This window comes from Dendronephthya gigantea, unplaced genomic scaffold (genome assembly GCF_004324835.1).
Source record: "Dendronephthya gigantea isolate DGI-Jeju-01 unplaced genomic scaffold, DenGig_1.0 000000F, whole genome shotgun sequence".
NCBI classification, from domain to species: Eukaryota; Metazoa; Cnidaria; class Anthozoa; order Malacalcyonacea; family Nephtheidae; genus Dendronephthya; species Dendronephthya gigantea.
In genome coordinates, this window is record NW_021163010.1 from 7,610,409 (window position 1) to 7,637,097 (window position 26,689).

Sequence of the window (26,689 nt, forward strand, 5' to 3'; positions counted from 1 at the left end):
GTTATGCGTATAAACAAGATGCCAAAAAGCTAGATGCGCGTAGCCGAAAAGGCACTTTTGTCGGATATGACAAAGGAAGTCCGGCCTTTAATTATAGTATTTTATCCAGAAACGAACAAGGTAGAGGAAGTACGATGTATAAAATTCTTCGACAATATACAAGCTGAGCAAGATGATGTTGATTTAATTTCTAAGAGAGTACAAGGTGAAAATATTCATAAGCCCGAGGCCAAAATACCAAACATTGTTGAGGAAAATCAAAACACTCCGGAATTTCAAATTGAACAAGTAGGTGATGACAAGGAAACACATGAACAACACGAACAAGGCATTAACGATTAAAGATATCCAACGAGAGCACGCAATAATTGCCAATAAACCAAATTACTTTGGACAAAATAAGTTAGATGACAACACAAGTTGCACAATTGATTATTGTTATAGGCTTGCAAACATCCCAGTAAGTTACAAGCAAGCAGTAAGCGCACCATATGCAAATAAATGGCAAGAGGACATGAATACAGGGATAAAAGCTCTCGATGAAAATGAAACATTCGAACTTGTACCACACCCCAGGGATAGGCAAGTAGTGGGGGCAAAATAGGTATACACAGTTAAAACGAACCAGAACGGCGAAGACACGTATAAAGCCAGGTGTGTAGCAAAGGGTTATTCGCGGGTAAAAGAAATAGATTACCAAGAGACATTTGCACCCACCGCACGTATGAGCACAGTCCGCACTTTATTGCAACGCACGGTTCAGTATGGCAAGATTGTCCACCAAATGGACGTTAAAACAGCTTATTTGCATGCACCCATTGATCGCGAAATCTACATTGAACAGCCCGAGGGTTTCGAAAAGTCCAGTAACAATGGCGAAGGATTAGTGTGTAAACTAAATCGTTCACTATACGGACTTAAACAGACCGGCAGAAATTGGAACAACTTATTACATCAGTTTTTGTTTTAATACGCAGTCACTTGCAGCCCATGTCTGCATGTTCGCAAAATTGACAACGAGCGATGTGTTATTATCATCGCATGGGTCGATCACATCATCATCGCAGCAAGCGATTCCGATTTACCAAACAGCGTAAAAGATTCATTGAGCAATAGATTTAGAATAACGGACTTAGGAGAATTGAAATGGTTTTTAGGTAATGAATTTAAGCGCACCGGAGATTGTATAAAGATGAATCAAACTCGATACATTCAAAAGATTCTTTTGAGATTCGAAATGTCTAGCTCTAAACCTAAGCCGACCCCATGCATTTTAGGCCACGAGAAAGATACAAAAGAAGAGTCACCAAAATTGACGGACTCGACATTATATAGAGCAATTGTAGGAAGCCTAATATATACGTAATGAGTGGAACAAGACCGGATCTGTGTTACGTTGTAACAAAATTGTCACAAAAAAATGTCAAATCCCAAACAATCCGACTTGAGCACGGCCAAACATGTTTTGAGATATTTGAAAGGTACACAGGAATTAGGATTAAACTTTAGAAAAAACGAATTCACCACTATAACTCTTAAGGGGTTCTGCGATTCAGATTGGGGAACGTCTGTTGAAGATAGACGAAGCGCCGGTGACAGGCTATAATTTTCAGCTCTCACAAAATGGCCCGATGTATCATGGAAAAGCCGAAAACAACCGACCGTGGCATTGTCAACATGTGAAGCAGAATATATAGCTCTAGCCAACGCGATACAAGAAGCAAAATTCTTAAGGCAGCTTTGCACAGACATGATGGTAAGTATAGAAGGTAAGTCACTCATTATGATAGATAATCAGGGAGCTATGAATTTAGCCAGGAACCTAATTCAGCATCAGAGGTCAAAATTGACATAAAGTACCATTTCATTAGATCAGAGATACAGGAAGGCAGAGTTGATTTAGAGTATATTCCAAACGTTGCAGACATTTTCACAAAACTAGCCAGTAAGATAAAATTACATAGTTTCAGATGTATTATGTTAAGAGAATAAGAAAAGAAGGTAAGTATAGTCAAATAAGTGCAGGATAGAAATGTAAAGCGCGCGTATATACTGCATGATGGCCCGCCATGCTGCACGCCATCAATTATAAAGGGTCAGAACATAAAGAGCAAGTAGGAATGTTAAACTTTCCCCTTTTATATTCTGATGATCGATTGATTGTAAATATCTTTAATTCTATAAATTCCATATAGATATATATGTAAGCAAAGGTAATTCAACGAAAGACCAAATATGGCTATATAAATGTAAAGTGAAATGTTATACGTCCTAAACATATTACCATGTAACTTCTCATATATCGATGTAATCCTGCCCTGTAATATCAGAGTGAATAAACGGTCATACACTAAAGTTGTCGTGTAAAGTTGTGCTTGGTTGAAGCAGTAAGTGGCAAATGGCTACGCCTCAAAACCTAACAATAGGATGCATATTCTTCTAGGTCTACTGTGACAGCGTTATCGATCATATATAGGAAGACAGGAGGCATGTCCATATTTACTTCTGGTAATCACGTGCATGGCATCAGCTAATCAAATGGGGGAAGGTATGCCTGTTGACCATGACTATACGGAAGTTCAGAATTAGCTGTTGTCGGTTTGGAGTTGACTATGAATGTTTATTGCTTGTATATTAGATGTTTTATAAAATTATATACCTAAATGTTTGGTGAAGCTTTTTATTCCATTGATTCGATGTCAATTCTTCATTAACTTGACGCCGTTTTATTTATTTTTCACAGTGATCCAGACTAGAACGGGTCTAATACGAGGCAAAATCGAGCCCTCCGGTTTATCTGGAAAATATGTCCAGAAATTCCAAAATATTCCGTATGCCGAAGCTCCAAATTTTTATTTAATTGAGATTTTGCTATTAATTTTATATTTGTTAATTGTTTTATCAATTTCATCGTTGTTAATATAAACGAATCGACAGTGGAAGCTTCTAACATGGTTACAATATATGATTTTAATCCTTGGTTGAATTAAATAAATATATAAATACTATAATACTATCAGGGTAGTTTTCCTGTTTAAGAAAAACTTTCCTAAGTGACAACGTATACCTTAATACGCGAACATTTCATCAGTAGCCTTGACGATGAAGGACTTATTTTACTATTCTTTAGGCACATTAAACAGCACTGAACATTTAATCGCTTGTATTCAACCAAAACTGCCTGAGATTGTGATCACTGAGGACTGTTTAATCACTGAGGACTGTATAATCACTGAGGACTGTTTAATCCTGAATGTGTGGACACCATTTCCACGTCCTATGAATGCGAGCGTAATGGTAAGATATTTTGTTTTCCGCGTGAGGTTCAATTTGTCGTTGTTCCTTTTTAGGCTTTTGCTGTTTTGTTCAATATATATTTAATGTTTTTTTGTTCGCAACGAATTGAAGCTAATAACTTCACGGCAACCAGGTATATATAATCCATCGTATATGGTAGTAACCACATAAAATTACATAATTTATATACCACACAAAAATATACCACACAAAAATTACATGTAATCTTGGTGCGGTGATTACTTTCATTTATTATATTCATTTTGAAATCAATGGTGTTTCTTGCAATCTGATTGGTTAAAAATAGTGTGATTAATTCCGAAATCGCACTATTTTTGAGCATTAATCACATAATTTATAAGCCAATAAGATTGCAACCTCGTACCCAGGGTCTTCTGCGTTCACGGGGCGCGGAACTACGCGACGAAGACCCTGGTCGGGGCTGATGACGTCACCCCCAGATTTTGGGGGTAAACGTACAATTTTACCATGGGTCGGGAGGTAAAGTAACATGCTTGTCACTTTAGGAAATTTCCAAATATTTTATGTTTTGTTTTCAATAAAAAGCTATTTATATTGCGCCAAAATATGGAGTAAAAAAGTCGCAAGAGTTCACAGGAAAGCATCATGTATTATGTATCGAGTCTCATATTGCATACCATGCGTCGAATAAAGCTCGAATTTCAAAGAGCACGCTCGAAACCGCTCAGTTTAATCGAGTCGATGGCTAGCAAAGACACGCCGAAAAAATTTTACAAGAAACAAACCGATTCGACTGGTAGTATTTCTCGCTGTAGACTGTGTAACTCTGTTACTAACCCGAAACACTGCAGGAATTTGTTTCGTTCTCAAAATCAGGCGGTTCTACGCAACGCCGAGCGTATTTATGGTGGTAAATTGCCACAAAACGATAGCCTTCCTCACCTAATTTGCGCGCCTTGTGATCGGAGACTACCGTAATTATTCGAATAAACGCCGCGGCGTTTATTAAATATTTAGCAATTAAGATGCGGCGTTTATTCGAGGGCGGCGTTTATTCAAGGGAGGCGTTTATTGCAAACTCGTAACAACTCTCAATTTATTGTGTAATTTTAAACGCCAATTTAACCAATACAATCAATCCCCAAAAAAACTAAGTGTAAAAGTTATGTGTCTTTTCTATTTATATAATTATATATGAAAATTGAACTGTGGTTATAAATAAATGCTTCGAATAAACGCCGCAATGACGAAAAGGTTGCGGCGTTTATTTGAGGGCGGCGTTTAATGATATTTTTGCTTATCCCTGCGGCGTTAATTCGAGGGCGGCGTTTATTCGAGGGAGGCGTTTATTCGAGTAATTACGGTAACCAACGCGATAAAGTTCAAGACCGTTATCGAGGAAACTCAGCGCGTGTTACAAGAATCTATCCGAGCAAAACGTTGTGTTGATGTATCGCCTTCGGTCAATAAACCGCCTGCTAAAGTTCATTTAGTTGGAACTCCGCGACGTCGCAGCATCGACTTTAACATCAGCCAAGGTGAATCAGAGTCGAGTCTCACTTCATCGCCACCACCTTTAACTGTAAGTTTACTTTCATGAAATATACATGTATTAATGATAGTCAATATTAGTATTTATTGTTGAATATTTAGCGCTGTAATAATATTTAAAAATTAATATTCATGATGACTTAGGATGCCACATGCGTGGCCACATGTTATATCGTTATACTCATGTTTTCCTGTTCCTCCCTTCCTCTATAATAATATCCTGTATTTATAATACTGTGTGTTTATATACTAATCAAAACAACACGCTGAACGTCCCAGCTTTAAAACATCTTGCCTATTCGGAACTTGTTTATTTTGCTTTATTATTAAATACACGCAGTATAATACACACAGTATACAGGTCATGACCTTGCAACCTGCATCTGCATGTCAAAGCCTACACGGCCAAAAATTGATCAGGTTGTTGCATCAGAGGTGAACAATGTTGTGCTGCACCCAATAAACATTATTGTTAACAATGTTGTTGAACCTTGTTGAATCATCAGTGTTGATGCAATATTGTTGTAACAAGCTGCAACAGCATTGATAGTTCAACAAGTTTCAACAACATTGTTAACAATACTGTTTGCAGGGTGCAGCACAACATTGTTCACTCCTGTTTTTAACAACTAGCATCAACATGATGATTTTTACACATGTAGATCACAGGCCTAAATACTTATTTAACAGTAAATTTGAAAAGCTGGGAAGAAATCTCATATTTAAATATTATTATATATTAAAGAGTGATGATCAAATCTTAGCTGTGGCAAACAAAGAACTGATTCATGTTGCCAGAAGGAGTCAGCCATCTGTCCTTAGACAAAGAGGCTTTGATGGAATGTCTGCAGACACCTGGATGTCAGAGGTGCTAGGAGAGTTGTCAACAAGATGTCCAACTGTGAACAACATCCTATGTACTCTGTTGGAAAGCTCCCTATATCCTGCAAAGAAGAATCCTGGCTATCTGCCTTATTTATGGCATTATTAACTTCCTGCGGTGCCATGAATCAAGCAGAATTCAACGCATTAATTCAGTTTTGCTAATAGAAGGCCAGGCATCTGTAAATGTGAGTTGTTTTACTTATTTACCATTTTTTTTACAAATTGCAACCAACTATTTTGTTTTACTGCCTGATGCTTGCAGCTAGCCTATAGCATTGAACCTTTGCTACGTAATAAATACACCAATGTGCATTAGTGACTAACATGTCATATGTGGTAATTTTAAATTGTATTACTCTCTCCTTGACATGACTTTGTATTTGCAATGCATTAGACAGGTTCTAACTTAGGACAAAGGAAAAGGTAGCGGAGATGACATATTGAGCATTGTTCATTGTAGCTTGCCTGTCTACATAAATATGGATTATGCCTGGAGCCGAAAATGAAATACCCAATTCTGGAAGACATTGGCAAGCACTTCATCGACCGAGCAGCAGAATTAGTTAAAAGTGGACTTTCCTTTGTTTATGTTTTGGACAATATTGATTGGGAAGAGAAAGCCCATGATATGAGGCAGGATGTCCAAAACCGAAGTGTCCATGCTGTGGCAACAAGTATTGTGTTCAACCGGGTTCCTGATAAGGGATTGCTTGATTCTGGTCCACAGCAATTTCTGAAAGATTGCGATGTCCATCAACTTGTGGAAATCAATCAACTAGAATCTGATGCAATTCGGAACCGGTACAAAATACTTGTTGCCAACATTTTGTTTGATCAGTTCCCTGCTTTTGCAATGTTCAGAGACTATATACCTGCAAGAACTAACTGTGAGTATGAAAAGGAGATGGCAAGAAAGTCAGAAGTCTTAACAATGCCTGTAGTGATGAAAGACGTTTTCTGTGTGTTGATGTCTTGGATCAACTTGAAAAGTGGACACACGAGATCTATGCAGCAGCTGGACTATGTTCCCTAGACCCTGATACATTGGAAGATGTTACTCCCACAATTGGAACCACATCCAGGCCGACCAACCTGCTTCTCATGTCCCACCAGTTTATTCTAACAGCGATTTGCATGGGGTGAAAATCCCATGTTTTGGTGATCAACTCACAAGGGTTCGATTTGCTGGGGCAAAAGATCTAAGAGCTGGGTGCCATTCCGCAAGGCAGAGGTTGGACCATTTATACCCTTTCTGCATTGTCGACTGGCATACAAAGAGAAGTTTTTTGAAGGTACAGTATGCTTACTAATTTAAATTAGAGGGGCAAGGGACTGAAGGGAGAGGTATTTAATAGGGTAAACCAACCAGTAAATTTTATTAATTTTCCCCAAAAAAGTTGTACTTCTTCTGGGACAAAGATGATATTGTTAAAAAATCATAAATTGTTCATGTAAATTGAGTACAAAGAGTGTATTTGTATCTACAGTAGTTATTCTAGTACTGCAGACTCTCTAATGTGATGCTGTGTCTGTATTGATTTTAGCCAATCCTATTTCAAAGAAGGCTAGAGGTTGTAAAATGTTCCTAAACAGTATCATAAGTTTTTATGAATAAGTTTTTTACTTCTTTGGTAGACCACCTCTAGCCTCTGCAATATCCTATATTGCTAACATTTTATGGTACCCTATTGAAATGAGGTTTAGTTCCAAAAATATAAAACAAGGTTATTTTATTTCTTCAGACAATTTTCAAAAAGCTGTACAAGAATTCAGGAAGAGAAAGGGGAACACTTCGCTTTTTTAGAGAGAAGTTGAATCGCAGAAATGTGACGGTTGACGTTAAACACTATGAGGACTGTGAGCAGCTGTTCTTCAGTGTTGGTAAGTGCTTTGTTATCGAAGCCCTATTGGAATTTTTCCAAATGGATGATGCAAAGTGCAAACCAACAATGAACGGTCCTCATAGTGTTTACGTCTTGGAAGAAAGCTACATGAAGACATACATCAATGAGACTCTGGACAAGTTTCTCGATGAATATATTTTCCATGGGGAAATTGAGGTGACCGATGGTGTTTGGTGCTATGGTGTCAACATTCTTAAATCTTTCATGTTGCTTGCTGATTTCAAGAATGCTGTTTCCTCTGGCAATGGTGAATACATTTCAATCCTTAGGAAGCAGCTGTTGACCCATTTCTTTGCAACACCTGGATTTAATGAATTTGCCATTGAAATGTTGATCAACATCTTCCAGGGTGAGGTGTTATTGTCGGAAGCTGAGGCTCATCGCTGCAAATGGGCTGCCACAGTTAACTGGAGAGGTGGCATTGGTCGCAACATTGAGATTGATCTCTTTCAGGAGAATAGAAACTGCGAGATGAAGAAGTTGATCAGGTCAATGGGTGCCAACAAGACAGAGAGAGCAATTGAGAGAGCAAGTAAAGCATCTGGAGGTGTTGCGAAGATTGTTGAAGCATTTGAAGAGCAGGTGAATATTTCCAAAAAATCAGGATCCCACACCCACAAATCATCCACTGAGGATGAGAAAGTTATTAGTAGGGACTTGAGAGGCTTAAGGCCTTTTAAGGAAGAAGATGGTCGATCATTTGAGAGCTTTGATGGCATCTCACATGATCCAATCCATTCATTGGATGAAATTAAATTTAAGGAATGGATTGATCGCCACAAGAAAAACATTGCAATGCACTATCCAGTTGAACAATCTAGTCAGGATGAGTGAACTGCTTGAAAGAGAATTGTTTCAAATTAGAATGTTTGTTTAACCCATGACTGGTGAAGTGACCATTTATTAATTCACTATATATATATATATATATATATATATATATATATATATATATATATATATATATATATATATATATACATCCATTTGCAAAAACATTGGCCGCAGATAGATATGTAGATAGATACTCGAAATCTAATTAGAATTGCATATGTTGTGTAATATGATTGAAATCCCATGCAAATGTAATCATATGCAATTCTAATTAGACTTCGAGAATCTATCTATCTATCTATCTATCAGCAGCCAATGTTTTTGCAAATGGGTGTATATATATATATATATATATATATATATATATATATATATATATATATATATATATATATATATATTAGTTATGCCAATTAAGCTTCTAGCAATGGCGATGCCTAATGCTTAATCTAACTGACAACAAATCTTACCAGTTTATGGGTAGCACTGAGAGAAGTATGCTGGGTTTTTATTGGCTTTTTTTTGTGTTTTTTAAAACCATTCATGTTGTTTGTGAAGTGCGCATGAACTTTAATTGACAAATATGTACAAGATAATGTAATAGAAGTACCATGATAATTTTGTATATATTCTTTGTATATAATTCATATAGGTCAAAAGTGCAAAGTATGGTACTAGAAAACTATTGTTTCATATTCAACTATGATTCAGTAAACACATTAATTGCAATCTCAATTTAAAATTTGTGCAAATTTTGTCTGCTTAAGATTATATTACATTGAAAGAATGCATGATCAGTTACATGAACACTTTTATCATAAGGTTTCGACACTGTGATTTTCTATTCCATGTGCACTGTTTATTGAATTTGCTGCACAACATAAATTTTATTGAAGCTTACAGTTTCTCCATAAGAAGGTGTAAGCAAGTTGAACACTTGCAAAGATTTTCACATACACAACAACACAAGTGTAATGGTTTATGGACTGTATCTAATTCATAATCCAGTGATCTTAATAATAACTTTCTTAAGCATAAGTCAGTGCTTGAGCAAAAATCACGCATGTTGTCTTGCATTCCAACTCTGTTTTTGCCAATATCCCTGTTGTTGTAATACAATACAGCAAATGATGACCTCCCATCCCTACCAGCACGTCCAGTTTCTTGAAAGTATTCTTTCACAGTGCAGGGGGTCCAACATGCACAACCTAGCGGATGTCAGGTATGTCCACCCCCATCCCAATTGCTACGGTAGCAAAGACCACACGAACTGTACTTTTTCCAGAACAGAGCTGCTTCAGGATTTCTTCTTTCATTTGATTAGTCTGTGGAGAATGATACTGTGCAAATAGCCTATTTGCTGGAATTGCAGTTGCACCAGAGGGAAAGTATTGCTCGATTCCAAGAACATGTTCAAACAGCTTATATGCAAAGCCGCACAAACGTAATGAAATGTATATAATAGTTAGAGGGTATGCAATCTTTTGCTGCAAAAGATCACTTGCAATTGGCATCAGGATTGATTCAATGGTGTCAACATCATGCCCGGTTCGAAGTACTTTCTATAGTAAATATTTTTTCCTATCTGGATTGCCAATGACATTCTTACATTTCTTTAACCCCAAAGAATCTTTAATACACTTGACATCTGCATGAGAAGCAGTGGCAGTCATTGCAATGACAGGTACGTGAGGAATAAGGCACATAAGACACCCAACCTTCTGTAGTCCTGTCTGAAGTCACTCCCCCTAAAAAATGTAAATCAAAATACATACCAGGTAGTGTTAAGTATTGAGTAGTAACAAAGTAAATGAATAATTTTAGATAAAGACAACAGGTTTAAACAGAATTGAACTTTTTGAATTGTTTACTAACCAGTCAACTATGCAATGAGCTTCATCAATCACAACTGCCACAACATTCTCTTGATATGGCTTGCTCAAAAGTAAATTACGCCCATATTTGCTCGAGATTAGTGTCTCTGGATGGGCGAAAACAATTTGATAGTAACCATCGCGTAGCTTTTCCTCTTCGCAATGGCTTAAATCGATTTCAGCGCTAGTTTCTAAGTCATCACTATCCTCTGAACCGTACGTTATTTGACCTTCTCTTGCTTCCTTCACGTTTATAATCGACGATCTAATGCCGCTCATGCTCAGGCGAGATACTTGATCACTCATTAAAGAGTTCAATGGCGACACAACGATAACAATTGAGTTCACTACTGTCGCAGAAAGGCCTCGTGATCTCCATGAAAAACGCAAATCGCCAAGCAACTTGAATTTGGCGAACAACAACATTGGCAGCAGATGAAAAATCAACGACTTCCCATAGCCCGTTGGTAAAACACACATCACATCATTTTCAAGATAGACGTTCTCCAGACAAATAATTTGTTTTGGTTTTAGAATAGTGTTTTGGTATACACTATTTAAAAGAGCAAATTCCAAGCAAGATAAAAATGCGATGTAGTCTAACATGGCGGAAACGGGAATGAAAGCATGGAAAGTGGAAGCATGTAATATTATATCTTTTCTTACACCCCCTGAGGCGATAGATTCCCATGCTGTGACGTCATCAGCCCCGACCAGGGTCTTCGTCGCGTAGTTCCGCGCCCCGTGAACGCAGAAGACCCTGGGTACGAGGTTGATAAGATTGAAGCTCTGCACCACAATAACCAATCAGATTTAGTATTTCAGTGTAACTATCCAATCAAATTACAGGGGAAAACGGAACAAAATTTTATTATTTTGAATTTTTAAATGCCCCGCAAAATTTCTTGACAAAAATAAATGAAAATTACTCACTTTTACACCGTTTACGGTTCTTTCAGCCAATAAATCGTTTTGAATTTGTTTTTAAAATCTTTTGTATGATTTCAAAATGAATATAATAAAGTGGAAATTGCACTTTGTGTCGTGCAATTTTGGTGTGAAATTAAACTTTTGATTACAAATCGCGTTTAGATTTTGTAATCACGCGTTTGATTTCACACCAAATTGCACTCCACTCAGTGCAATTACCATTATTAATTAAACCAGAGTAGCGATAATTGCGATGGTCTTTCTTGCTGTATATTCTTAATTTCTTTCTTGTTGACGTTGTTGTTACAATTGCAATTTTTGTTTTATGTTGCCTGCTGCGTTTTTTAGTTCATCTCTTGCATGTGGTTTCGGCAGAACTCGGTTTATTTTTCCAAAACGAAAAAGTCTCGAATAAGTTGGTAAAGGAGGTGGTAAACTAAAGTACTTTACGGTCCTTTAAAAATAAATCACTCATATAGACCGCTTGTGAGATTTAATTTTTTATTGTTGCAGCAAATCAAATGAACCCCATGCAGGTTGTTCAAAAGCCGGTTAGCTTAACCCTGGGTTAAAGCAAATTTTTACATTATTTTTAATCTCTTGTTTATAAATTTGAACATCTTTTTTCATAAATATTTGCTGGACCAATAGAGGTGATATTTTCCAAAGTTTTAAAACGGACAGTGGTTCAGAATAAAAAACTAAAACACTGGATCGTAATTAAATCTGGATCTTAAATTAATTTTTATCTTTTTATTTTTGATCTTTTGTTGACAAAAACGATTTCTGTTGGAGTAACTTCGCAAATGCTGATATCATGCAATTAAAATAATTTTTACTGCCAGGTTTGGATACATGGTGGAGGATTTCGAAACGGACAGTCCGGTATATACCGTAAACCTCCGACTATAAGCCCCCCAAATATAAGCCCTCCCATCTATAAGCCCATCACATTATTAACAATCCCGTCATTCCAAATATAAGCCCCCCGAATATAAGCCCATTATACAGGTCGAGATACAGGTATATATTAAATACTCTTGCACTAAAACAATTCTCTATAGCAGTAACTAAGCAAAAACATTCAAGCAGTGTGTGTTTTAATGTTTTAATTTTACAAAACATGTTCGTCCTGGTGATGTTTCAAAGCGGCACCGACGAATCTTTTGTGCAGCTTAACATGTTAATATTTGTTTATCTGTAATTCTTGTTTATTTTCGTGTTTATACCTTAACAATAAATACGGCACTTGGTTTATATAAACCCGAAATGTTGTCCATGTATAAGCTCCCCCGTATATAAGCCCTCCCGTGTATAAGCCCATCAAAAAACGCTTACGAACTTATATAAGCCCAGGGCTTATAGTCGGAGGTTTACGGGTATAAAGGTTCAAATTTTGTAGCAGTTGGTAATGTCATACTAGTTACAATCAATTACAGACTTTCAGCTCTCGGATTTCTGACAACTGGAGATGGTAGAATTAAAGGTATGCACTTTACCAACAAAAGAATATAATATAATATTGATAAATATAAATTGCAAGTGTATAACACGGACGGTTTCAGGAGTGTTATCAAAAAGTTAAATTAATGTTCACAATGTTAAGTGGACCACACGCCAGCATGTATGTACACATGAAACGAAAATCATAAGAATATATGCATGTATTTTCTGCTTTTACAAGATCTACCCAAGGCATTTTTCTTTAATTGATAAGAGAGAACATGTCTATTAGAGTCAAATTGACTGTTATGCGAGATAAGCTTCATATCTTAAAGCTTCATAAAAATAGTACCCTACGTAAGAAACGTCAGGTCATGTTCTATGCAAAAATGTTCAACAATAACAAAAAATGCCTAAAGTTTATTTGCTGGCTCGAGAGGATTTTGTTAGAAAAACTGTGATTTCTTTTAGCGGTAAAAGTTAGCATTCCAGCGGTTTTTCTTTTCTTTCCCTTAACTCTTTTGACTGACCAGTCTCCCGGCGATAGTCTCACAATCGTTTACACGCAAAAAGAATTTTGATAATATATAACACTGAAAAGCTCTCTTTCTTCACATTCAGGTAATTTTGGCCTTTACGATCAACGTTTAGCAATGGCATGGGTTAAAGATAACATAAAAAATTTCGGTGGAAATGCGAATTCGATAACAATTTTTGGCGAGAGTGCTGGGAGTGTCAGTGTCTCAGCACATACGTTATCGAAAGGTAGTTGGAAATATTTCGATAAAGCTATCTTGCAAAGTGGAAACATGCTAACACCGTGGGCGATTATGACAGACGCCCAGATCAAGTATGGACTACAATGGTTTCTGGAAAAAGTTAATTGTAAAAATGATGATCATTTAGTCAAATGTCTTCGGAATGCCAGCGAGGAAGTATGGAAGGAAACTAGCGATGGCTCTGGGAGTATACGGGCACGCCCTGTGGTTGACAGAGAATTCTTTTCTGATCAACCAAAAAAATTATTTGAGAAAGGAAACGTTAAAAGTCAAGATATAATTATTGGAATCACTAAAGACGAAATGTTCTTTAGCGAACAAGGGCTTTTAAAAGTGAAAGCACATTTTAAAAATTCGTCAGAGGACGTGTACGAGAAGGCGAGAGAGTTATATAAGCCGAAGTGCATTTCATCGTATTTGGAAGCATTGAGACCGAGTGTAGCATTTGAATCAGATAAAATGTTTATTTGTGCAACAAGAAATGAGGCTAAACTCAGATATAACCTGATGAACACTACAAATTCATATGTATTTCAATATTCGCACACCCCGTTGGTACCATATCTACCAGACGTGTATCCCTATGGATTGTATGGATTTGCAGGTCATGCACTGGACGTTGTGGTAAGACAATTCTTTCTCATTGATTTACTAAATAAACCACCTGAACGACTTTTAAATATATCTATTCTATATATTACGCTGCTTGTTCAGGTCAATTATGCTGAAGATGCGATCTTAAATCCCGCTAGAGACAACGAAAAAGTTCTGAGTGCAGTGTCGAATTATGAATATAATTTATTGTTTCATGACTTTATTCTACCCGGGCGTAGAGGGAGGCTGGTGAATACTTATTTTTAGAGCAACCGTTGAGAAATGCCTCTCAAAATGCGGGCTCAGCTTTCCTCTACGCCCGGATAAAATATAGCTTACGCTTCGCGATCATGTTGACGTCACTGAACTGACAGCGCAGTATATGGTATATTATGGCCTGTTTACATGCACTAGCAATTTTAGGTGCAATTTTATGTGCGATTTTTTTCTTCTTTGGTAGATGTGAACGAGTGACTAGTTACGAATGCTCTGATGACTAAGAGCTTTTATTTGAACGTCCGTCACTAATTCATTCGTTCACATCTATCAAAAGAATAAAATCGCACATGAAATCGCAGCAAAAATCGCAAGTGTAAATGGGCCTATACAACTATACTCGCCCTTGGAGAAAAAAAATAGTGCAGGTGAAATATACCGGTATATGGTTTACTCGACCCCATTTCAAAAGAGTTTGTAGTTTTTCCCCGTATTTCTAATCTGCGGGGACTAAATTGCGATATTTTGTCATACAAACTCAATTTTGTGGCACGAATCACAAAAGATATCGGTTTGGCCGCTGCAGTTAAACTATAGGAATATTCACGTGAAAAAATTAAAACGTCCACCAAAACTTCATTCATTTCTGCTAATAAAAACAAAAAAAAACAAAGAAGCGCTTTCCGTTTACGCTCGTGCATGTTTGACCTGTTGTCTGTACAACAGGAAATGTCTTTGACAGTGTAAACGTCAGCAGTTCTGGTCAAACACTGTAGGGCTGCTTCATTTACTGTTCGGAATACTCCAGATTTCAGGAGCAGTAATGGAGTGGAACAGAACGCTGTCACGTGAAAGTTCAGATCTGTTCTGATTGCCCTTACTTTTAACCTTTTAAGTAGAGGCAACTAGAACACAACACGTGACACGTACAATTTTCACGTGTTTAAAAGTGATGGTAATAGATAATGTGTTTAACCAGGATGTTATGTTTGCCTCATTTTAAGACTTTATCGTCATCCATAGACATGTATCTATTTTCAGGTGGTGGCAATATATGCAATGTGTAAAAGTGTCTATAAAAAGTGCATTTCCACATAAAAATACATGAAATCATTATACTGTGTATCATCCGAACAATTATAAAACGCATGGTTTACCGCTTATGTAATAGACTGAACACTGTTCCAGAACAATGTGTAGACACGCCTCTCTCACAGTGTTCCGAATTATCCCGGAGCAGCCCTTGTGCTCACACACGATGACGTCATTGTGCGCACAGACATTTTGCTAGTGTAAATCGGTCTTAAATGTGTGCGTGCTAAGTACACCAATGTGTACGTCCACGGGTACGTCAGACCTTAAATCATATTACTCTGTGAAATAAATTTTATTCCAATCTCCCCAACCTCAACGATATACACTGTACTTCCCTGCGTCTTCCTGGACACAATTGAATTGTCCAATTGTGCCAGTCACAAGTGCATTCGGAAATTTTTGCAATATGAAAGGCATCAGCTTTTTGTACTCACCCTGTAGTTCATGATGCATTATTGGTCGATCCTTTACTCTCAGTCTCTGCATATATTTTAGTCAGTCTTTGGTTTTCCAGTCAATAACACGAGGTTTCGACCTGATGATCAAACACTGTCGATGAGAATGATCTTATACTGGACCAATTTTGCAAAAACGGGGTAAGTCCTAATGTTTTCAATCTCAATTATAATATACATTGATGATCGATGTTGAACGATGCCGATACTTCAAGTAAAATCAAGTAATAGCGACTTGGAGAATGCATGGAGCAAATTGGACAACAACAAAACAAAAGTTGAGTTGAAGTACCGGTTTAGTATGAAGTAGAATTATATATCGTTATATACTGGACCCAATATTCGAAGTAGCACTTACCGCATCTTGAAATGCAGATGTTGTGCACTACACGCTAGTCGTTAGAACTCGAGACATGCAGTTGAAGATAGAGCAGTTGATGCTTGTTAAGTCGCCGTCCTACCTGCTGAGAGTACGTGACAACCAGCAGGGATTGATTTCCCTCGGCTGGAATGGCCCGATTTGGAGTTAACCGTTTATTCGCGCTGGATCGATAATACAGTTATTCGGCCGCCATCTTCGAAGCCTATTCGTAGGTGCATGATTTGTTGAAGTCAACTCAGACCACTGACCAGTGGTGTGGCAGTCGAAAGCCCCATTTACACTACAGTCAATTTATCGGCACGGCACGGCTAAAATACCCGTGCCCAATTTTACTAGTGCTCAGGCTACCAAAACAAAGGCCGGGCACGGATGAAATGGGCACGGGTACCCATTTTAGCCGTGCCGTGCCAATAAATCGAGTGTAGTGTAAACGGGGCTGAAGACCAGTGCCAAGATCGTTTATGAAGACCAAAACAGTTAAAAAATAGGCACTGGCCCTACGGCTACGGCTTCAAAGTTGGCGATCGAGTTCTAGTGCATTGTTCACATAATATATAGAGTTCACTGCCAAAATTTTGTGTATATATTCCGACTTGGATAACTAACAATGCTCTTAACAGCATTTTAGCTATAGGTATACGTAGTAAGGTGACTAAGGTCAAAGGTATTCCTAACAAACGATTCTGAATGGCTAATCATGCAATTATTACAAACTTTCGTGAGAAGTTTAATTCTTTTTCATGCATTATAACCGGACCCTGTTTTAAGTTATATTTGAAAATTCGCATCAATCTTCCCTATAGGCCACATTAACCCGGAAATGAGCTTAAAATAGATTTTTATTTCTTTAAAGAGATCCAAATGCAGGTACAATTACGTTACCGATTGTGGTCGACAACGTGGACAGCCTACCAACATGGCCTCGATATAGCGTTGGTAAAGAAGAATATCTAGATATGGATAGTTTTTCCCAGATGACGGTTCGAACAAAATTGCGTGAAATGCATTGTGATTTTTTTATGGATCCTGAAGGTTTCCTAAAAAGACAAGTAACCAGCAGTTCCACAAGATATTTCCTGTCTGCATGGTTTTCTGTGGCTGTGATTTCTGCTATGTTTAACTGGGTGACAAACTGAAAAGTGTAGTTGTAGCTGACGACGATGGGCAATGCGTTGGCATTGCCAGTTTACTCTTGAACTTTGCAAAAGAATTTGCATGGTGTAAGTACGGGATGGAGACACTTATTTTTTTAATTTACTTTTAAACGGGATTCTACATAGCATAATAAACATAAGATATACTCAAAATTTAGCAAATTTGTCAAACATCAGAACAGCGGAATATACTTGGCGATTTGATGAGATAATAAATTTGTTTCTGCTTTGACTATTGCGATTTTCTCTTCTTATATACTTATACTTTCGTGTTCTAAAAACGAGCTATAGTTGCAAGATGCAGAAATGAAAGGCAGAAATCAATCCATTCACAGCATCAGCAGTAAAATAGCGATGCTACTCAAATCATACCGAATTGTAATTTAAAGTCATTCACGGTTATTGGTAGAGAGCAGTAGTGAGTTCAGGCCGCACCTTCTTGGCAATTTGTTCTAACGAGTAACGACGTTCTGGCGCATCCTTTCAGCTACATTAGGGAGATTTAGCATCAGGGCGTGAACGTCAAAGACGATGTGAAAATGACGAATAAATATTTGGCGTGCGTAGACAGCACTCTCTTCTATCGATTAAAGGCCGGCGCACACTAGAGCTACGTGCTTAGCAAAACGTCATTCGTGGCTATTGGCGTAAGGCAGTTGCACTCGTGTGTGGGCGACTTTTCCGGCGACTTTGGTCATTCGTGCCACTTACGGCAAATATCTAGCATGTTTGATAATTTCTGGCTCGCGTGCCGAAATCTTTCCGTGTGCGGCAAAATAAAAGCTATCTGCTCTATCCATAATTGCGGTGCCCGCGCCAAGTTTGGCACCGCATTATATTCTGCCTGTGAGTTTGTTTGTTCGCATCAATACGTTTCCTTAATCGCCTAGTAAAAATTCCTTGCACATGCTTGGAATTTTTTCCTAATTATTACTATTAATCTTGTTGTACGTTTGCCAAATGCCTTTTTTAAAGGAACGTTCTTTTTTTTAATTTCAATCTCAAACTCTGATAATTGCGTGTATCTCTGCTTTTATGCACCCAAGAAGGACAAAAATACCACCATTCGATTCAGCGTAAGAAATTATACTTGAGGTCTTAAATATATTACTAAACAAGAGTATTCGCAGCGATTTATGACGTTTGAAAGACAAACGAAATTGAATTGTTGACAAATCGCTCAAAATTACTATGCTATACTTTACTAGTAATAGTAAGTTTGGTCTTTGATATCTTTCATATCGTTGGTTTTCTCTTTTAATTTTCGTCCTTAAATAAGTGGATCGGTCTTACATTACGATTTACTTTATAGTATTTTGAGCCAAATATATTCTATTTCGAAGGTTTTAAAGTATAGTTTCAATAAGCGAACTTTATGACAAATCGCTCAAAATTATTAAACAAATTAAAAATGCAGTACGCTTAATCCTTGACTTCTGTATCGTTGCTTTTCTAGTTCCCGGCTCTACACCAGTTTATTCGTCTCACGTTTCTCTTCATTTTGATAGTATTTTTAGATAGTATTTTTAGCCTAAATATTTTATTACTGAAGATTTTAAAACGGCGCAATTTTGACCTTAATGTACCAACCAACCAGGCTGCGGCCGACAGGAGAATGTAAGTTGGTGATGTCGTTAGAAATGAGCGGACGTTTTATTTCTAGGCAAGCATTGCGGGCACCGCATTTTAGTACTGTGTCTGGTTTTGTTTTTGCAATCTGTTCGCCATCTTAGATGTTTACTTTCGTATATTACGCATGCGCTGTTAAGACAATCCATAAGCAGATAGCTTTCAGTTTGCCGCGCACGGAAAGATTTTGGCGCGCGAGCCAGAAATTATCAAACATGCTAGATATTTGCCGTGAGTGGCACGAATGACCACGAATGACCAAAGTCGCCGGAAAAGTCGCGCGCAAACGAGAGCAATTGCCTTGCGCCAGTGGCCACGAATGACTTTTTGCTACGCACATAGCTCTAGTGTGCGCCGGCCTTAAGAATATTTACCGCATAACAGACAAGACAAATAAACCACAGATAAATGCAGGTAAGTATTAATAACACCCTTTAATATGTTGTAATATAACTCTTTTAACAATGATTAACTGAAAAAGCGAATTATGTTTACTATACATTTATATTTATATTACTGTATACTATATAATTCCAGTTTGTGGCATCGCGTTACAAAGGGCACAGGTGTCAAACACTAGTTCGTGAATACCATCACAGAAAAGAGCATAGCAAACAGAAGTTTACTGGAAAAAACACTTACAGGCAAACTACCGGCGCGAACTTCCTTCAGGACTTTGGAATTAGGGTTTTCGCTAGAATTGAACCAAAATTTCATACAATTATTTCCATCCTCTTTCACATACTTATACGAATTTCCCCACATGTGGTTACAAAGACTTTCGCCACTTCCGTACATTACAGTGTAGTTAACACAACTGTTGTTGCTAGGCCCAGGACATTTGTTTTTATACTCCATGGTACGTTCATAATCTTCAATGACGTTTTTCACACATATGAGATCGCTTTTACATGCATCAAACCAAGCGTCGCATTCACTGGCACATATTGGAACACCTAAAACAACATCTATAGCAATTAGGTCGAGTACATTTAAAAGAGATGTAATCCATTGCATGTAACCTGCAACGCATTTTCAGACAATTGTCTAATAAAAATAGAGTATGGAAATATCTTATTGCTCTCATTTGCTTTTCCGATCGGAATTTCCGATCCCATAGCGTACGGGGGCGGGGGCTGGGAAAGACCGTAACCCGGACCCTAACCCCAGTCACAGAATACCTAACAGAAGTAGTACTCTATACTATTTTTTCGTAAGTGTGATTCGTCATGATTCGTCACTTAGCAAGTGCATTTTTTTGAGGTAGTCACCCCCCTGCCAATGTCTAAAATCAGGCCATATTTAGTACTGGCAGGGGGGTGACTGCCTCAAAAAGATGCACTTGCTAAGTGACGAATCATGACGAATCACACTTACGAAAAAAGTACAGGAGTTCCACTTCTGTTAGGTATTCTGTGCCCCAGTCCTCTGTTTAGTGTGCACATTTCGACCTTTTGATAAAACCTTCCCGTATAAAGGAAAGCACCAAGCGCGTTTTTCACAAGCAAAATGCACGCTTGTCCCCTGGAAGAAACTTTTTGACAACAATCAACGTAAACACATTGCATTATTTGTGCATGTACAATGTCTTTTAGTAATTAGTAGGAAAACTTAATCTGTGCTATATAATAGTTTGCCAACGTGATACGATATAAAATTTTCATTGTATGAATTATGATCCTCGAAATTTCAAGGACATTCTCATTTCGGGAAAAAAAGAGTACTGTACCATTTAGAGCATCTTTAACCTTGCTGTCCTTCCATTGGTAAGCATATGGTGAGCATTGATAAAAGCATTCCTACAAGAAAAACGGTGGCTTAATTTTTGTATCTGCTACATAGAGGATGTATTTTGTTTTGCTTAATTGCTTCTTTTGAATGGATCGAAAGCCATAAATTTAATAGGTATGCACAGTTTAGGCTTGTTTAGGCGGCCCAAAATTGGGCGATATTTTTTCGGCAATTTGTCAATATATATTATACATTACATTGACAAATTGCCAAAAAATTTTTCGCACGAAAAAATATTGCCAAATTTTGGGCCGCCTATGGTCTGTCCTGACCATTGTCTTGATAAATGAAATTGGGAGTCAATAAGAAGGGCAACAAGGAGAGCCATGAAGATGGTCATAAAGTGACCTCTTGAAATTGGTGCGAAAAGTTTCTCACAAGCCGAGTCAAACAAAAAATATCATCGTAAGACTTGGATACAATGAAAGAGGTTTATTTGCTTTAACTACAATAAATGTCAAGTCATGGTGCCTGGTGGGACATGCAAATCAATGAGGCAAATTTCTGTTATTGATAGCCTCAGGTTGATTTTTGGTGCATTTAAAGAGCTGCTTGGTATGGTTAGAAAATTAGAGTCTAGTTGGGATAACTCAGTTATCCAGCATCATAAACATTCACAATATACATATGGTATTAAATTCAAAAACATGGAGGCATGCAGTCATGCACACAAGCATACATAGATCTTAATGCCATTATGCTCATTATCAAAACTGAAATATTTCTACTGTCAAAACATAACAGGTGAACAATGGACCAATGAACATGCATAAATATATACAAGTAAAAAGCCACAATATTCATGCTGTAGCTGCACTCGTCACTTGCTCAGGTTTGACACTGACCTAGCTGTGAATTTAGTGTTTGATAAGGGGCGGTCTGAGGTCTCCCAACAAAGTTGCAATTCATATTTATACGTTATTTACCAGATTTGAGGTCCGTATAGGGAAATATTTACCAAGGTCTAAAAACAGGCAGAGGCTGAAGGCCGAGGGACAAGGCTGAAGGCCGAGGGATGAGGCTGAAGGCCGAGGGACGTTTTTGAGACCAAGGGAAATATTTCCCTATACATACATACAGACCAATTAAACTGGTAAATAATAGATTTTTTTTGCCGTCCGAATTCATATTTTAGCGTTGGCTGTGTGCTTTTAAATCTCGCCCGGTCCGTACAGCCTCATACGGACCCGCTCGTGTAGCCAATCAGATTGCAGGAAACGCTAAAATATGAATTCGGACTGCAAGAAAAAAAATAAAATGCCATTAAGTAACACTCCTTTGAGAATATTAAGTCAGCTGCAAAGTGAGAGTTGTTTTACAGAAGCGTAATAGGCATTAGAGTCTTTAGGCATAACTGGAGTGCGTGTGCTATAGCTGCTCTTACAATACGATAATACGACCAGCTTGGCCTTGCCATGATTCACCAGTTCTATATAAAGTAATACAGTAGACCTAGATTTATGTGACCAAGGCTTTGTCGAAGTCCAGTTAGTCCACAAACACCACAAGAATTAAGCACAAAGGTCAAAGCCAAATCTAGGCAAGGCCCAGAGCTGTAATCGCACGCCGCTTATTATTACTTTAGCCAAGGGAATAAAGGCAGCAGATCAGTCAAATTCTCGTGGCGTATCTTAGGTTTGGCGATTGTAAAGACCCTACTGTCACAGCTAAGAACCTAATGCGCAAAACGGTAATCGAAACGATATATACCTGGCGTTTCCAATGTTTCAAGCATTCTGTTGAAAGGTTCCCACACAAATGCCAAGTATCGTTGTACAATTTCGGGGCATTGCCCTGATCTATTTCGTTGTCCAACCGCACCGTACAACACGTAAGGTTTTTCCAAGGTGTGCAAAATTTGTATTCTTGGCTTTCTTCGAGGGGTGTTTTCCTGTGATATGGACCTTCAAGACACTGCTCGGTGTTGCAAAAGCTCGGCACAATACACCACGTGCTCAGAGTAAGAGACAGCAATGCCACGAAAGGTAAATATTGTTTCTCGTACAACATTTCTGTAGGATATTACTACCTCGAAAAGCTGACTTTTAGGACGTTTAGAATTTTTTGCACCTGCAATATTCGTTTCAATGACAGCGAATCTTTGCGTTTCTTCGACTTTATATAAACACCAACCGAAGATATGTATGATATCGATATGTGTAAAATTTCACAATTCAAAAATCAAAATATCAATTAGGGTCACATGGCTACTACCCACGTGACCCTAATTGATATTTTGGGGCCGCGGAAGGCTAGGGCCTAGGGCATATAATTATTATATTTTATAATTATTATTAATTTTATTATATAAACAATTCTTGTTTGTTTAGTTTAAAAAATACAGGTTAAACTGCCAAACAAACAGCGTCAAAAACATTTAGCGTGATATTTACTTCATACAAACTCTTGTGCTTCTAAATGCAGGTCCAGCCTTAACGTAATTCTCTAAAGCTATTTCTGCTGCGTTAAACACATTATTGCTGTAGTGAACAATGTCTTTAGTGCCATTCGGATAGGAGGCGGTTAATGGAAACACGTCTAAAACTTCAATGCCAGCCCTACACATTGCCCACATGGCGTAGGTGTCGAATAACCTTACACGCTGGAAAATAGAAACGTTACAATCAGGCGATCAGCCACCATTATAGTATGCGAACATGCTCTGCGAGTCAAATTTGATGCACTATAAAGGCAATTTTCCATTGCAGTGCTTTGCCCGCGCGGGAGAAACGTGCTTTGTTTTTAAGGCCGGTCACGGTCGCATGTGCACATTTCAAAACCCGCTTAGCCCGCGCGGGTGAAGCGGACTGTAATGGAAATCGCCCGTTCCCGTAACAGAAACACGAGGTCTTCGGAGTGATAAAATGCGAGACTATCTTACTGGTTCGGTGAAAAATCTCCACTGTGTCGCATTTCTTGGTGGTTTAGTTTTCTCTTTTCGCAACGAAGTTGTGGTTTTCCAAATAACCCTCGCATTACTCCCCAGTTCGTTTTCACGCACGTTCAATATTTGTATGACGTCATCAATCAACTTTTGATATGTCGTGAAATTCAAGGATACTGGGTAATGTAGCCCTAGGTTCAAAACCAATAAACTGTATCGGGTTTTCATGCTCGTATCACGTAGAACATCTCTGATTGAGTCAAGTATTATAGTTGGTTGAAAATCAAGGTTATTATACTTTGATTTTGAGAGCACTTCGTTCTCACCAGGAAATGGGTACAACCAGTTATAACTGTGCCTGCATTGCTCGAATATTCGCCTGCACAGCGGTTTAGTTGAAAGTGAAAAATGAAATCGCACTCCTAATGAGTCCCCGAAGATCCACAGTGTTCCCCTTGGAGGCGGTGACTTCTCTAGTGTAGGAAGATGGCTTACTATGAAAATTTAAAGAATAGTTCGTTCACACTTAGTAGACTGAGACATGAGGTTAGTTTATTCATTCTCAGTTAGGTTCATCAATAAAGGATCATGTATGATCAGTACCTAAGATAAAAGGAGTTCAGAACATACTAGTATACGGCATGCCAATTATACCAACGAATTAGCTAATGCTATAAAATAGATTCAGTCAAGTTTGATTTACCAGGAAGATATGGCAACCAAGCATTGTTTTTCCACCGTCCAAAGCCATTCCAAAGAGAACGGCAAGATTGCGCGCAAGTTAGGCTGGGTAATCCTGTAGGATTAAATTCACGAAAGAATGGTACAGTTTCTACCAAAATAGTTCAGTTGATGATTGATGAACCGCAAATGTAACTAACTCACCGTTTTTTACTCCTCTCGTTTCATTTGATGAGACTTCGAAGGTTATGATTTCACCTCCTGACAAGGGTTCATAAATAAAGTCATTAAGAAAACCAAGTATTCCTTCAGGCTGTCGTTTTCCTTGTTTATTCCCTAGAGAAGAATATAAATATTAATATTCATATATAGTATAGAGATATACGGTATAAATTATGTACAAAGTATGAACTTTAACAGGTTACATGGTATACATTACATATCATATACTGACAGTCTGACACAATATTCTGTCTCAGTGTCACGTAACTGACATTTCGGATTTGGAAACTCACCAATTCGGAACCAGTTTTCCGGAGGATCTCTCAGGCCATCACACAAACTATAATCAAGATATGCACGAACGGTATAGTTTCCAGGATCCAAAAGCAGCGCGGTGGTTTCGTACGTACCATTTTCATAGTCAAATACAGAAGCTGCAACATTTGCTGGTCCTGTGAAGAACACTCGCCAATAATCGCCACCGATAGCCTTATCCTGCCCACTAGCTGTACGCGTTTGAATAAATATACTAGAAAACTGCCCAGAATTTCGAATATTCATGTAAGTCACGTAACTTCTGCTTGCAGAAGTTTTGTTGACCCTACCCCAGCCAGATTTTAAGGTTCCCCAAGCCAACTGATCCGAGCACGGTTTTAACATAGCCTGCCAGTCTATTCTAGCCTTTTGCATCCTTAACCAATCGTGGCCAGAATCACTTTTTGATCGCTGTATTTTCTTACGTGGTACAACTGTTTCCCAAGCTTGTTGTGCCCTATATACGAGTTTAATTGCAATATTGAATTCAAAATATTGAAAGCCAATGATTACAGTGAAAACCACGATGAATGTAAGAAAAGCCACACTCCAGCATTTGTAGCGACAAACTGATTTGAACAACAAACGAGAACGTTCCATTTGGACTGCAATAAAAGTAATAAATTTGATTTGACAAATGGTAAAGTGCAACCAAATAAATTAAGAGCAAGAAGTAGTTAGAAACGCTAATTTGCAAATCTAGGTAATTTGCAAATCCTTAGTTTAATGAAACCACACAAACAAAAGGATTGATTACAATAGGTGGTTATGTTCCCTAGCAATTTTATTCACGCTAAAAAATGTTTAACTGATTACTGTGTTGTGATAATAATTTAGCCGGATGCGTAGTCCCAGAGATTTTTTTATCACTAAATATATTTGGGGTCGGTTGTTCGAATGAGTTTAGCTTTAACGGCAAAAACACTCTCATATACAACTTGTGAATGCCTGAACTTGCACTTCCATTGAAAACTAAAGTGTTTCAGTTCAGTTGTTCTATAAATATATAGTTCTGTTTTCTATTTGAATTTATCAGCTGCAGTTTGATTATAGTTAAACCCCTTTCGAACAACCGGCGGCTGAATGATAAACAAAAAAAACTCTTGTTTATGCTCAATTTATGCTGTGTCAGCTGTGAGTCTACTAACCTAGTAACCCGTACCCAGGGTCTTTTTACCTCCGCTCCACGACCCACAGCGTGCGGTCATTGCCCCTAAAACACAGAAAAATTACGCTGGGTACGAGGTTGGGAGTTTACCTGAAATTCGAGATTTCGGACTGTTTAATATCGCATGCTATTGCCCGCCATCCTACTGCTAATTGCATGTATAAAACTATGTACTATATATCATCAAAAAGCTCATAAAAATTTTATTTTGTTCCCATATTTTAAATACTTACCTCGATAATATACTTTCAAACATAATCATAAACTAAAGCTTTCGCTTGAGATTTTTCTTCATGCTGCAATTAAATGCTTTGTTACTCCAGTGAGCTTTTGTGGATGTCAATCATTTTGAAATTAAAGTTTTTCCATTCTACCATTCAGCCAAACTTGTTGATCTGGGTTGTATTACAAATCAGTAATTTGGCTACCTGTCCGGGCCAACCCTTTTGAAATGATTCATGATTAGATATGCCGCGTATTCCGGTATTTTCCAGCATGGTCGAGTATACCATATTCCAGTATATTCGACCATGGTCGAGGATGCCATATTCCGATATATTCGACCATGGTCGAAATCCGCGGCACCATATTTTTGGTATATTTGACCATGCATACCATGGTCGG

The 26,689-nt window shown here is 37.9% G+C and overlaps 4 protein-coding genes across 4 annotated transcripts; 1 reads left to right on the forward strand and 3 right to left on the reverse strand.

Moving 5' to 3' along the window:
* The first annotated feature begins 2,450 nt into the window (after positions 1-2,450).
* On the forward strand, positions 2,451-17,509 carry LOC114521690 (cholinesterase-like). Its single transcript, XM_028542199.1, has 8 exons — positions 2,451-2,548; positions 3,131-3,297; positions 12,103-12,151; positions 12,322-12,350; positions 12,623-12,743; positions 13,322-14,103; positions 15,880-15,980; positions 17,075-17,509. Exons 1-8 carry the CDS (start codon positions 2,521-2,523, stop codon positions 17,355-17,357), a joined length of 1,560 nt encoding a protein of 519 aa, XP_028398000.1. The 5' UTR covers positions 2,451-2,520; the 3' UTR covers positions 17,358-17,509.
* A 1,910-nt stretch (positions 17,510-19,419) lies between these two features.
* Positions 19,420-22,944, reverse strand: LOC114517995 (riboflavin-binding protein-like). The gene is made up of 3 exons (XM_028537867.1): positions 22,506-22,944; positions 20,734-20,803; positions 19,420-19,960 (listed from the first exon to the last, which is right to left on the reverse strand). The coding sequence occupies exons 1-3, from the start codon at positions 22,803-22,805 to the stop codon at positions 19,581-19,583; spliced, it is 750 nt and encodes a 249-aa protein (XP_028393668.1). The 5' UTR covers positions 22,806-22,944; the 3' UTR covers positions 19,420-19,580.
* Positions 22,945-23,144: 200 nt separating this feature from the next.
* Positions 23,145-24,140, reverse strand: LOC114518769. Its single transcript, XM_028538761.1, has 2 exons — positions 23,677-24,140; positions 23,145-23,397 (listed from the first exon to the last, which is right to left on the reverse strand). Exons 1-2 carry the CDS (start codon positions 23,905-23,907, stop codon positions 23,185-23,187), a joined length of 444 nt encoding a protein of 147 aa, XP_028394562.1. The 5' UTR covers positions 23,908-24,140; the 3' UTR covers positions 23,145-23,184.
* LOC114521697 lies at positions 24,026-25,435 on the reverse strand. The gene is made up of 5 exons (XM_028542211.1): positions 24,876-25,435; positions 24,565-24,696; positions 24,383-24,475; positions 24,100-24,173; positions 24,026-24,058 (listed from the first exon to the last, which is right to left on the reverse strand). The coding sequence occupies exons 1-5, from the start codon at positions 25,270-25,272 to the stop codon at positions 24,026-24,028; spliced, it is 729 nt and encodes a 242-aa protein (XP_028398012.1). The 5' UTR covers positions 25,273-25,435.
* Positions 25,436-26,689: the final 1,254 nt, after the last annotated feature.